The 13,764-nt window shown below is 44.6% G+C and overlaps 1 protein-coding gene across 7 annotated transcripts in view; it reads right to left on the bottom strand.

Annotated features, from left to right (window-relative positions):
- Positions 1-13,764, bottom strand: part of usp3 (ubiquitin specific peptidase 3) — a 93,996-nt gene that overhangs the window by 28,615 nt on the left and 51,617 nt on the right. For all 7 annotated transcript variants that reach the window (XM_045212791.1, XM_045212787.1, XM_045212789.1 and 4 more), the window contains one exon: positions 1,506-1,712. In XM_045212791.1, coding sequence (XP_045068726.1) covers positions 1,506-1,712 — 207 coding nt within the window. The remainder of the gene's footprint in view (positions 1-1,505; positions 1,713-13,764) is intronic.

The following is a 13,764-nucleotide window of genomic DNA, read 5'->3' on the forward strand; positions in this document are numbered from 1 at the left end:
GAGCACCAACTCTCACCACAGAGACAAGCGTACCTAAAGAGCAGAGCACCAACTCTCACCACAGAGACAAGCGTACCTAAAGAGCAGAGCACCAACTCTCACCACAGAGACAAGCGTACCTAAAGAGCAGAGCACCAACTCTCACCACAGAGACAAGCGTACCTAAAGAGCAGAGCACCAACTCTCACCACAGAGACAAGCGTACCTAAAGAGCAGAGCACCAACTCTCACCACAGAGACAAGCGTACCTAAAGAGCAGAGCACCAACTCTCACCACAGAGACAAGCGTACCTAAAGAGCAGAGCATCAACTCTCACCACAGAGACAAGCGTACCTAAAGAGCAGAGCATCAACTCTCACCACAGAGACAAGCGTCCCTAAAGAGCAGAGCACCAACTCTCACCACAGAGACAAGCGTACCTAAAGAGCAGAGCACCAACTCTCACCACAGAGACAAGCGTACCTAAAGAGCAGAGCACCAACTCTCACCACAGAGACAAGCGTACCTAAAGAGCAGAGCACCAACTCTCACCACAGAGACAAGCGTACCTAAAGAGCAGAGCACCAACTCTCACCACAGAGACAAGCGTCCCTAAAGAGCAGAGCACCAACTCTCACCACAGAGACAAGCGTACCCTAAAGAGCAGAGCACCAACTCTCACCACAGAGACAAGCGTACCTAAAGAGCAGAGCACCAACTCGCACCACAGAGACAAGCGTACCCAAAGAGCAGAGCACCAACTCTCACCACAGAGACAAGCGTACCTAAAGAGCAGAGCACCAACTCTCACCACAGAGACAAGCGTCCCTAAAGAGCAGAGCACCAACTCTCACCACAGAGACAAGCGTACCTAAAGAGCAGAGCACCAACTCTCACCACAGAGACAAGCGTACCTAAAGAGCAGAGCACCAACTCTCACCACAGAGACAAGCGTACCTAAAGAGCAGAGCACCAACTCTCACCACAGAGACAAGCGTACCTAAAGAGCAGAGCACCAACTCTCACCACAGAGACAAGCGTACCTAAAGAGCAGAGCACCAACTCTCACCACAGAGACAAGCGTACCTAAAGAGCAGAGCACCAACTCTCACCACAGCAGTAGAGTCAGAAGCCTGATGTAATCATTGCGTCCTAGGAACATGGGACCAAATACTACACTTTTGACTACTTTAATACACTAAGTGAATTTATCCAAATACTTAGCGACACCTTTAAACGGGGGGACTAAAAACAAAGTAACTTCATTTCTAAACGGTAAAACAGATATGAAAATACCCTAAAAATAAAAGGTGACATTCTGTACTGTCGCCTCGTAAAATGTTTGAGTATGGCCTTGTCTGTCCCCTAAGCCACCTGCTGTGTTAAATATACTTCAGGGTGCAGCTCCTCTCAACTGTTGTATTCTACCTGAAATCCAGACGCAATGGCCGGCCAATGGCCCCTGTACATGGAAACACCAGACAGACACTACGTTCTAATCAGAGTAGAAAGGAAGTGATCTTACATGCAGCATTTGCCCCCTGTGGTGGGTAGTTTCACCCCGTCCAGGGGCAGTGCGAGCCCATCTGGTGGCAGAGTAGGGTTGTCTGTAGATACTTTGACAGAATCCGGTGGAAGGTGCTTGGCTCCGTTGAGACGGCCCTGTAGCTCTCTGTGGAGATGGTCCAACAGGTATCGCAGGAACTCATGAGCATCATGCTGCTGGTAGCCCCTGGACAGGACACAACAGGGTTACACAACGGGGTTACACAACAGGGTTAGGACACAACAGGGTTACACAACAGGGTTACACAACGGGGTTAGGACACAACAGGGTTACTGTAACAGGGTTAGGACACAACAGGGTTACTGTGTAACAGGGTTACACAACGGGGTTAGGACACAACAGGGTTACTGTAACAGGGTTAGGACACAACAGGGTTACACAACAGGGTTACACAACGGGGTTAGGACACAACAGGGTTACTGTAACAGGGTTAGGACACAACAGGGTTACTGTGTAACAGGGTTACACAACGGGGTTAGGACACAACAGGGTTACTGTGTAACAGGGTTACACAACGGGGTTAGGACACAACAGGGTTACTGTAACAGGGTTAGGACACAACAGGGTTACACAACAGGGTTACACAACGGGGTTAGGACACAACAGGGTTACTGTAACAGGGTTAGGACACAACAGGGTTACTGTGTAACAGGGTTACACAACGGGGTTAGGACACAACAGGGTTACTGTAACAGGGTTAGGACACAACAGGGTTACACAACAGGGTTACACAACGGGGTTAGGACACAACAGGGTTACTGTAACAGGGTTAGGACACAACAGGGTTACTGTGTAACAGGGTTACACAACGGGGTTAGGACACAACAGGGTTACTGTAACAGGGTTAGGACACAACAGGGTTACTGTGTAACAGGGTTAAGACATCAATGTTACTAACAGGATTAAGACATCAATGTAACGGTCAGACATGACACAGGGTCAGCACATCAACATGGTGTTATGTGTGTCAGACATTTCAGAGGCCACTGAGTTACATGTCTAGCATCAGCGGTGTTGGAGACCACCTAAAGCAAGACCGATTCAAGACCAAGACAAGTTTCAGACCAATTTACTCATTTAAAATGTGTTAGCCGACATGGCTAATGGACTGACTGGCAGTGACTGACAAGAGCAAAGCTGCTGATACACAACCATGAAATGGTTACCCCACGTTATGAAATGGTTACCCCACGTTATGAAATGGTTACCCCACGTTATGAAATGGTTACCCCACGTTATGAAAGGGTTACCCCACGTTATGAAAGGGTTACCCCACGTTATGAAAGGGTTACCCCACGTTATGAAAGGGTTACCCCACGTTATGAAAGGGTTACCCCACGTTATGAAAGGGTTACCCCACGTTATGAAAGGGTTACCCCACGTTATGAAAGGGTTACCCCACGTTATGAAATGGTTACCCCACGTTATGAAATGGTTACCCCACGTTATGAAAGGGTTACCCCACGTTATGAAATGGTTACCCCACGTTATGAAATGGTTACCCCACGTTATGAAATGGTTACCCCACGTTATAAAATGGTTACCCCACGTTATAAAATGGTTACCCCACGTTATAAAATGGTTACCCCACGTTATGAAATGGTTACCCCACGTTATGAAATGGTTACCCCACGTTATGAAATGGTTACCCCACATTATGAAATGGTTACCCCACATTATGAAATGGTTACCCCACGTTATGAAATGGTTACCCCACGTTATGAAATGGTTACCCCACGTTATGAAATGGTTACCCCACATTATGAAATGGTTACCCCACGTTATGAAATGGGTACCCCACATTATGAAATGGTTACCCCACGTTATGAAATGGTTACCCCATGTTATGAAATGGTTACCCCACGTTATGAAATGGGTACCCCACGTTATGAAATGGGTACCCCACGTTATGAAAGGGTTACCCCACGTTATGAAATGGTTACCCCACGTTGTTACCCCACGTTATGAAATGGTTACCCCAAATTATGAAATGGTTACCCCACGTTATGAAATGGTTACCCCACGTTATGAAGTCACCTTGTTCTACTATTCTACATTAAAACATGGGTGGTCATCTCTAGTTCAGTTAGTAGAACAAGGTCCACTGTAGTTAGTAGAACATGGTCCTCTGTAGTTCAGTTGGTAGAGCATGGTCCTCTGTAGTTCAGTCAGTAGAACATGGTCCTCTGTAGTTCAGTTAGTAGAACATGGTCCTCTGTAGTTCAGTCAGTAGAACATGGTCCTCTGTAGTTAGTAGAACATGGTCCTCTGTAGTTCAGTTAGTAGAGCATGGTCCTCTGTAGTTCAGTTAGTAGAGCATGGTCCTCTGTAGTTCAGTTAGTAGAACATGGTCCTCTGTAGTTCAGTTAGTAGAACATGGTCCTCTGTAGTTCAGTTAGTAGAACATGGTCCTCTGTAGTTCAGTTAGTAGAACATGGTCCTCTGTAGTTCAGTTAGTAGAACATGGTCCTCTGTAGTTCAGTTAGTAGAGCATGGTCCTCTGTAGTTCAGTTGGTAGAGCATAGTCCTCTGTAGTTAGTAGAGCATGGTCCTCTGTAGTTCAGTCAGTAGAACATGGTCCTCTGTAGTTCAGTTAGTAGAACATGGTCCTCTGTAGTTCAGTTGGTAGAACATGGTCCTCAGTAGTTAGTAGAGCATGGTCCTCTGTAGTTCAGTCAGTAGAACATGGTCCTCTGTAGTTCAGTTAGTAGAACATGGTCCTCTGTAGTTCAGTCAGTAGAACATGGTCCTCTGTAGTTAGTAGAACATGGTCCTCTGTAGTTCAGTTAGTAGAGCATGGTCCTCTGTAGTTCAGTTAGTAGAACATGGTCCTCTGTAGTTCAGTTAGTAGAACATGGTCCTCTGTAGTTCAGTTAGTAGAGCATGGTCCTCTGTAGTTCAGTTAGTAGAGCATGGTCCTCTGTAGTTCAGATAGTAGAGCATGGTCCTCTGTAGTTAGTAGAACATGGTCCTCTGTAGTTCAGTTAGTAGAACATGGTCCTCTGTAGTTCAGTTGGTAGAACATGGTCCTCTGTAGTTCAGTTGGTAGAACATGCTCCTCTGTAGTTCAGTTGGTAGAACATGGTCCTCTGTAGTTCAGTTAGTAGAGCATGGTCCTCTGTAGTTAGTAGAACATGCTCCTCTGTAGTTGGTAGAACATGGTCCTCTGTAGTTCAGTTAGTAGAGCATGGTCCTCTGTAGTTCAGTTGGTAGAACATGGTCCTCTGTAGTTCAGTTAGTAGAGCATGGTCCTCTGTAGTTCAGTTAGTAGAACATGGTCCTCTGTAGTTCAGTTGGTAGAACATGGTCCTCTGTAGTTCAGTTAGTAGAACATGGTCCTCTGTAGTTCAGTTGGTAGAACATGGTCCTCTGTAGTTCAGTTGGTAGAGCATGGTCCTCTGTAGTTCAGTTAGTAGAACATGGTCCTCTGTAGTTAGTAGAGCATGGTCCTCTGTAGTTCAGTTAGTAGAGCATGGTCCTCTGTAGTTCAGTTAGTAGAGCATGGTCCTCTGTAGTTCAGTTGGTAGAACATGCTCCTCTGTAGTTCAGTTAGTAGAACATGCTCCTCTGTAGTTCAGTTAGTAGAACATGCTCCTCTGTAGTTAGTAGAACATGCTCCTCTGTAGTTCAGTTAGTAGAGCATGGTCCTCTGTAGTTCAGTTGGTAGAGCATGGTCCTCTGTAGTTCAGTTAGTAGAACATGCTCCTCTGTAGTTAGTAGAACATGCTCCTCTGTAGTTGGTAAAACATGGTCCTCTGTAGTTCAGTTGGTAGAACATGGTCCTCTGTAGTTCAGTTAGTAGAGCATGGTCCTCTGTAGTTCAGTTGGTAGAACATGGTCCTCTGTAGTTCAGTTAGTAGAGCATGGTCCTCTGTAGTTCAGTTAGTAGAACATGGTCCTCTGTAGTTCAGTTGGTAGAACATGGTCCTCTGTAGTTCAGTTAGTAGAACATGGTCCTCTGTAGTTAGTAGAACATGGTCCTCTGTAGTTCAGTTGGTAGAACATGGTCCTCTGTAGTTCAGTTAGTAGAACATGGTCCTCTGTAGTTAGTAGAACATGGTCCTCTGTAGTTCAGTTAGTAGAACATGGTCCTCTGTAGTTCAGTTGGTAGAACATGGTCCTCTGTAGTTCAGTTAGTAGAACATGGTCCTCTGTAGTTCAGTTGGTAGAACATGGTCCTCTGTAGTTCAGTTGGTAGAACATGGTCCTCTGTAGTTCAGTTAGTAGAACATGGTCCTCTGTAGTTCAGTTAGTAGAGCATGGTCCTCTGTAGTTCAGTTAGTAGAGCATGGTCCTCTGTAGTTCAGTTGGTAGAGCATGGTCCTCTGTAGTTCAGTTGGTAGAACATGGTCCTCTGTAGTTCAGTTAGTAGAACATGCTCCTCTGTAGTTAGTAGAACATGCTCCTCTGTAGTTCAGTTAGTAGAGCATGGTCCTCTGTAGTTCAGTTAGTAGAACATGCTCCTCTGTAGTTAGTAGAACATGCTCCTCTGTAGTTCAGTTAGTAGAGCATGGTCCTCTGTAGTTCAGTTAGTAGAACATGCTCCTCTGTAGTTAGTAGAACATGCTCCTCTGTAGTTGGTAAAACATGGTCCTCTGTAGTTCAGTTGGTAGAACATGCTCCTCTGTAGTTCAGTTAGTAGAACATGCTCCTCTGTAGTTAGTAGAACATGCTCCTCTGTAGTTCAGTTAGTAGAGCATGGTCCTCTGTAGTTCAGTTAGTAGAGCATGGTCCTCTGTAGTTCAGTTGGTAGAACATGGTCCTCTGTAGTTCAGTTGGTAGAACATGCTCCTCTGTAGTTAGTAGAACATGCTCCTCTGTAGTTCAGTTAGTAGAGCATGGTCCTCTGTAGTTCAGTTGGTAGAGCATGGTCCTCTGTAGTTCAGTTAGTAGAACATGCTCCTCTGTAGTTAGTAGAACATGCTCCTCTGTAGTTAGTAGAACATGGTCCTCTGTAGTTCAGTTGGTAGAACATGGTCCTCTGTAGTTCAGTTAGTAGAGCATGGTCCTCTGTAGTTCAGTTGGTAGAACATGGTCCTCTGTAGTTCAGTTAGTAGAGCATGGTCCTCTGTAGTTCAGTTAGTAGAACATGGTCCTCTGTAGTTCAGTTGGTAGAACATTGTCCTCTGTAGTTCAGTTAGTAGAACATGGTCCTCTGTAGTTAGTAGAACATGGTCCTCTGTAGTTCAGTCAGTAGAACATGGTCCTCTGTAGTTAGTAGAACATGGTCCTCTGTAGTTCAGTTAGTAGAACATGGTCCTCTGTAGTTCAGTTGGTAGAACATGGTCCTCTGTAGTTCAGTTAGTAGAACATGGTCCTCTGTAGTTCAGTTAGTAGAACATGGTCCTCTGTAGTTCAGTTGGTAGAGCATGGTCCTCTGTAGTTCAGTTAGTAGAACATGGTCCTCTGTAGTTCAGTTGGTAGAACATGGTCCTCTGTAGTTCAGTTAGTAGAACATGGTCCTCTGTAGTTCAGTTAGTAGAACATGGTCCTCTGTAGTTCAGTTGGTAGAACATGGTCCTCTGTAGTTCAGTTGGTAGAACATGGTCCTCTGTAGTTCAGTTAGTAGAACATGGTCCTCTGTAGTTCAGTTAGTAGAACATGGTCCTCTGTAGTTCAGTTGGTAGAACATGGTCCTCTGTAGTTCAGTTGGTAGAACATGGTCCTCTGTAGTTCAGTTAGTAGAACATGGTCCTCTGTAGTTCAGTTAGTAGAGCATGGTCCTCTGTAGTTCAGTTAGTAGAGCATGGTCCTCTGTAGTTCAGTTGGTAGAGCATGGTCCTCTGTAGTTCAGTTGGTAGAGCATGGTCCTCTGTAGTTCAGTTGGTAGAACATGGTCCTCTGTAGTTCAGTTAGTAGAACACGCTCCTCTGTAGTTAGTAGAACATGCTCCTCTGTAGTTCAGTTAGTAGAGCATGGTCCTCTGTAGTTCAGTTGGTAGAGCATGGTCCTCTGTAGTTCAGTTAGTAGAGCATGGTCCTCTGTAGTTCAGTTAGTAGAACATGGTCCTCTGTAGTTCAGTTAGTAGAACATGGTCCTCTGTAGTTCAGTTAGTAGAACATGGTCCTCTGTAGTTCAGTTAGTAGAACATGGTCCTCTGTAGTTCAGTTAGTAGAACATGGTCCTCTGTAGTTCAGTTAGTAGAGCATGGTCCTCTGTAGTTCAGTTGGTAGAGCATAGTCCTCTGTAGTTAGTAGAGCATGGTCCTCTGTAGTTCAGTCAGTAGAACATGGTCCTCTGTAGTTCAGTTAGTAGAACATGGTCCTCTGTAGTTCAGTTGGTAGAACATGGTCCTCAGTAGTTAGTAGAGCATGGTCCTCTGTAGTTCAGTCAGTAGAACATGGTCCTCTGTAGTTCAGTTAGTAGAACATGGTCCTCTGTAGTTCAGTCAGTAGAACATGGTCCTCTGTAGTTAGTAGAACATGGTCCTCTGTAGTTCAGTTAGTAGAGCATGGTCCTCTGTAGTTCAGTTAGTAGAACATGGTCCTCTGTAGTTCAGTTAGTAGAACATGGTCCTCTGTAGTTCAGTTAGTAGAGCATGGTCCTCTGTAGTTCAGTTAGTAGAGCATGGTCCTCTGTAGTTCAGATAGTAGAGCATGGTCCTCTGTAGTTAGTAGAACATGGTCCTCTGTAGTTCAGTTAGTAGAACATGGTCCTCTGTAGTTCAGTTGGTAGAACATGGTCCTCTGTAGTTCAGTTGGTAGAACATGCTCCTCTGTAGTTCAGTTGGTAGAACATGGTCCTCTGTAGTTCAGTTAGTAGAGCATGGTCCTCTGTAGTTAGTAGAACATGCTCCTCTGTAGTTGGTAGAACATGGTCCTCTGTAGTTCAGTTAGTAGAGCATGGTCCTCTGTAGTTCAGTTGGTAGAACATGGTCCTCTGTAGTTCAGTTAGTAGAGCATGGTCCTCTGTAGTTCAGTTAGTAGAACATGGTCCTCTGTAGTTCAGTTGGTAGAACATGGTCCTCTGTAGTTCAGTTAGTAGAACATGGTCCTCTGTAGTTCAGTTGGTAGAACATGGTCCTCTGTAGTTCAGTTGGTAGAGCATGGTCCTCTGTAGTTCAGTTAGTAGAACATGGTCCTCTGTAGTTAGTAGAGCATGGTCCTCTGTAGTTCAGTTAGTAGAGCATGGTCCTCTGTAGTTCAGTTAGTAGAGCATGGTCCTCTGTAGTTCAGTTGGTAGAACATGCTCCTCTGTAGTTCAGTTAGTAGAACATGCTCCTCTGTAGTTCAGTTAGTAGAACATGCTCCTCTGTAGTTAGTAGAACATGCTCCTCTGTAGTTCAGTTAGTAGAGCATGGTCCTCTGTAGTTCAGTTGGTAGAGCATGGTCCTCTGTAGTTCAGTTAGTAGAACATGCTCCTCTGTAGTTAGTAGAACATGCTCCTCTGTAGTTGGTAAAACATGGTCCTCTGTAGTTCAGTTGGTAGAACATGGTCCTCTGTAGTTCAGTTAGTAGAGCATGGTCCTCTGTAGTTCAGTTGGTAGAACATGGTCCTCTGTAGTTCAGTTAGTAGAGCATGGTCCTCTGTAGTTCAGTTAGTAGAACATGGTCCTCTGTAGTTCAGTTGGTAGAACATGGTCCTCTGTAGTTCAGTTAGTAGAACATGGTCCTCTGTAGTTAGTAGAACATGGTCCTCTGTAGTTCAGTTGGTAGAGCATGGTCCTCTGTAGTTAGTAGAACATGGTCCTCTGTAGTTCAGTTAGTAGAACATGGTCCTCTGTAGTTCAGTTGGTAGAACATGGTCCTCTGTAGTTCAGTTAGTAGAACATGGTCCTCTGTAGTTCAGTTGGTAGAACATGGTCCTCTGTAGTTCAGTTGGTAGAACATGGTCCTCTGTAGTTCAGTTAGTAGAACATGGTCCTCTGTAGTTCAGTTAGTAGAGCATGGTCCTCTGTAGTTCAGTTAGTAGAGCATGGTCCTCTGTAGTTCAGTTGGTAGAGCATGGTCCTCTGTAGTTCAGTTGGTAGAACATGGTCCTCTGTAGTTCAGTTAGTAGAACATGCTCCTCTGTAGTTAGTAGAACATGCTCCTCTGTAGTTCAGTTAGTAGAGCATGGTCCTCTGTAGTTCAGTTAGTAGAACATGCTCCTCTGTAGTTAGTAGAACATGCTCCTCTGTAGTTCAGTTAGTAGAGCATGGTCCTCTGTAGTTCAGTTAGTAGAACATGCTCCTCTGTAGTTAGTAGAACATGCTCCTCTGTAGTTGGTAAAACATGGTCCTCTGTAGTTCAGTTGGTAGAACATGCTCCTCTGTAGTTCAGTTAGTAGAACATGCTCCCCTGTAGTTAGTAGAACATGCTCCTCTGTAGTTCAGTTAGTAGAGCATGGTCCTCTGTAGTTCAGTTAGTAGAGCATGGTCCTCTGTAGTTCAGTTAGTAGAACATGGTCCTCTGTAGTTCAGTTAGTAGAACATGGTCCTCTGTAGTTCAGTTAGTAGAGCATGGTCCTCTGTAGTTCAGTTAGTAGAGCATGGTCCTCTGTAGTTCAGATAGTAGAGCATGGTCCTCTGTAGTTAGTAGAACATGGTCCTCTGTAGTTCAGTTAGTAGAACATGGTCCTCTGTAGTTCAGTTGGTAGAACATGGTCCTCTGTAGTTCAGTTGGTAGAACATGCTCCTCTGTAGTTCAGTTGGTAGAACATGGTCCTCTGTAGTTCAGTTAGTAGAGCATGGTCCTCTGTAGTTAGTAGAACATGCTCCTCTGTAGTTGGTAGAACATGGTCCTCTGTAGTTCAGTTAGTAGAGCATGGTCCTCTGTAGTTCAGTTGGTAGAACATGGTCCTCTGTAGTTCAGTTAGTAGAGCATGGTCCTCTGTAGTTCAGTTAGTAGAACATGGTCCTCTGTAGTTCAGTTGGTAGAACATGGTCCTCTGTAGTTCAGTTAGTAGAACATGGTCCTCTGTAGTTCAGTTGGTAGAACATGGTCCTCTGTAGTTCAGTTGGTAGAGCATGGTCCTCTGTAGTTCAGTTAGTAGAACATGGTCCTCTGTAGTTAGTAGAGCATGGTCCTCTGTAGTTCAGTTAGTAGAGCATGGTCCTCTGTAGTTCAGTTAGTAGAGCATGGTCCTCTGTAGTTCAGTTGGTAGAACATGCTCCTCTGTAGTTCAGTTAGTAGAACATGCTCCTCTGTAGTTCAGTTAGTAGAACATGCTCCTCTGTAGTTAGTAGAACATGCTCCTCTGTAGTTCAGTTAGTAGAGCATGGTCCTCTGTAGTTCAGTTGGTAGAGCATGGTCCTCTGTAGTTCAGTTAGTAGAACATGCTCCTCTGTAGTTAGTAGAACATGCTCCTCTGTAGTTGGTAAAACATGGTCCTCTGTAGTTCAGTTGGTAGAACATGGTCCTCTGTAGTTCAGTTAGTAGAGCATGGTCCTCTGTAGTTCAGTTGGTAGAACATGGTCCTCTGTAGTTCAGTTAGTAGAGCATGGTCCTCTGTAGTTCAGTTAGTAGAACATGGTCCTCTGTAGTTCAGTTGGTAGAACATGGTCCTCTGTAGTTCAGTTAGTAGAACATGGTCCTCTGTAGTTAGTAGAACATGGTCCTCTGTAGTTCAGTTGGTAGAACATGGTCCTCTGTAGTTCAGTTAGTAGAACATGGTCCTCTGTAGTTAGTAGAACATGGTCCTCTGTAGTTCAGTTAGTAGAACATGGTCCTCTGTAGTTCAGTTGGTAGAACATGGTCCTCTGTAGTTCAGTTAGTAGAACATGGTCCTCTGTAGTTCAGTTGGTAGAACATGGTCCTCTGTAGTTCAGTTGGTAGAACATGGTCCTCTGTAGTTCAGTTAGTAGAACATGGTCCTCTGTAGTTCAGTTAGTAGAGCATGGTCCTCTGTAGTTCAGTTAGTAGAGCATGGTCCTCTGTAGTTCAGTTGGTAGAGCATGGTCCTCTGTAGTTCAGTTGGTAGAACATGGTCCTCTGTAGTTCAGTTAGTAGAACATGCTCCTCTGTAGTTAGTAGAACATGCTCCTCTGTAGTTCAGTTAGTAGAGCATGGTCCTCTGTAGTTCAGTTAGTAGAACATGCTCCTCTGTAGTTAGTAGAACATGCTCCTCTGTAGTTCAGTTAGTAGAGCATGGTCCTCTGTAGTTCAGTTAGTAGAACATGCTCCTCTGTAGTTAGTAGAACATGCTCCTCTGTAGTTGGTAAAACATGGTCCTCTGTAGTTCAGTTGGTAGAACATGCTCCTCTGTAGTTCAGTTAGTAGAACATGCTCCTCTGTAGTTAGTAGAACATGCTCCTCTGTAGTTCAGTTAGTAGAGCATGGTCCTCTGTAGTTCAGTTAGTAGAGCATGGTCCTCTGTAGTTCAGTTGGTAGAACATGGTCCTCTGTAGTTCAGTTGGTAGAACATGCTCCTCTGTAGTTAGTAGAACATGCTCCTCTGTAGTTCAGTTAGTAGAGCATGGTCCTCTGTAGTTCAGTTGGTAGAGCATGGTCCTCTGTAGTTCAGTTAGTAGAACATGCTCCTCTGTAGTTAGTAGAACATGCTCCTCTGTAGTTAGTAGAACATGGTCCTCTGTAGTTCAGTTGGTAGAACATGGTCCTCTGTAGTTCAGTTAGTAGAGCATGGTCCTCTGTAGTTCAGTTGGTAGAACATGGTCCTCTGTAGTTCAGTTAGTAGAGCATGGTCCTCTGTAGTTCAGTTAGTAGAACATGGTCCTCTGTAGTTCAGTTGGTAGAACATTGTCCTCTGTAGTTCAGTTAGTAGAACATGGTCCTCTGTAGTTAGTAGAACATGGTCCTCTGTAGTTCAGTCAGTAGAACATGGTCCTCTGTAGTTAGTAGAACATGGTCCTCTGTAGTTCAGTTAGTAGAACATGGTCCTCTGTAGTTCAGTTGGTAGAACATGGTCCTCTGTAGTTCAGTTAGTAGAACATGGTCCTCTGTAGTTCAGTTAGTAGAACATGGTCCTCTGTAGTTCAGTTGGTAGAGCATGGTCCTCTGTAGTTCAGTTAGTAGAACATGGTCCTCTGTAGTTCAGTTGGTAGAACATGGTCCTCTGTAGTTCAGTTAGTAGAACATGGTCCTCTGTAGTTCAGTTAGTAGAACATGGTCCTCTGTATTTCAGTTAGTAGAACATGGTCCTCTGTAGTTCAGTTGGTAGAACATGGTCCTCTGTAGTTCAGTTAGTAGAACATGGTCCTCTGTAGTTCAGTTAGTAGAACATGGTCCTCTGTAGTTCAGTTGGTAGAACATGGTCCTCTGTAGTTCAGTTGGTAGAACATGGTCCTCTGTAGTTCAGTTAGTAGAACATGGTCCTCTGTAGTTCAGTTAGTAGAGCATGGTCCTCTGTAGTTCAGTTAGTAGAGCATGGTCCTCTGTAGTTCAGTTGGTAGAACATGCTCCTCTGTAGTTCAGTTAGTAGAACATGCTCCTCTGTAGTTCAGTTAGTAGAACATGCTCCTCTGTAGTTAGTAGAACATGCTCCTCTGTAGTTCAGTTAGTAGAGCATGGTCCTCTGTAGTTCAGTTGGTAGAGCATGGTCCTCTGTAGTTCAGTTAGTAGAACATGCTCCTCTGTAGTTGGTAAAACATGGTCCTCTGTAGTTCAGTTGGTAGAACATGGTCCTCTGTAGTTCAGTTAGTAGAGCATGGTCCTCTGTAGTTCAGTTGGTAGAACATGGTCCTCTGTAGTTCAGTTAGTAGAGCATGGTCCTCTGTAGTTCAGTTAGTAGAACATGGTCCTCTGTAGTTCAGTTGGTAGAACATGGTCCTCTGTAGTTCAGTTAGTAGAACATGGTCCTCTGTAGTTAGTAGAACATGGTCCTCTGTAGTTCAGTTGGTAGAGCATGGTCCTCTGTAGTTAGTAGAACATGGTCCTCTGTAGTTCAGTTAGTAGAACATGGTCCTCTGTAGTTCAGTTGGTAGAACATGGTCCTCTGTAGTTCAGTTAGTAGAACATGGTCCTCTGTAGTTCAGTTGGTAGAACATGGTCCTCTGTAGTTCAGTTGGTAGAACATGGTCCTCTGTAGTTCAGTTAGTAGAACATGGTCCTCTGTAGTTCAGTTAGTAGAGCATGGTCCTCTGTAGTTCAGTTAGTAGAGCATGGTCCTCTGTAGTTCAGTTGGTAGAGCATGGTCCTCTGTAGTTCAGTTGGTAGAACATGGTCCTCTGTAGTTCAGTTAGTAGAACATGCTCCTCTGTAGTTAGTAGAACATGCTCCTCTGTAGTTCAGTTAGTAGAGCATGGTCCTCTGTAGTTCAGTTAGTAGAACATGCTCCTCTG

Source organism: Coregonus clupeaformis, unplaced genomic scaffold (assembly GCF_020615455.1).
Source record: "Coregonus clupeaformis isolate EN_2021a unplaced genomic scaffold, ASM2061545v1 scaf0051, whole genome shotgun sequence".
Lineage (NCBI taxonomy): Eukaryota > Metazoa > Chordata > Actinopteri > Salmoniformes > Salmonidae > Coregonus > Coregonus clupeaformis.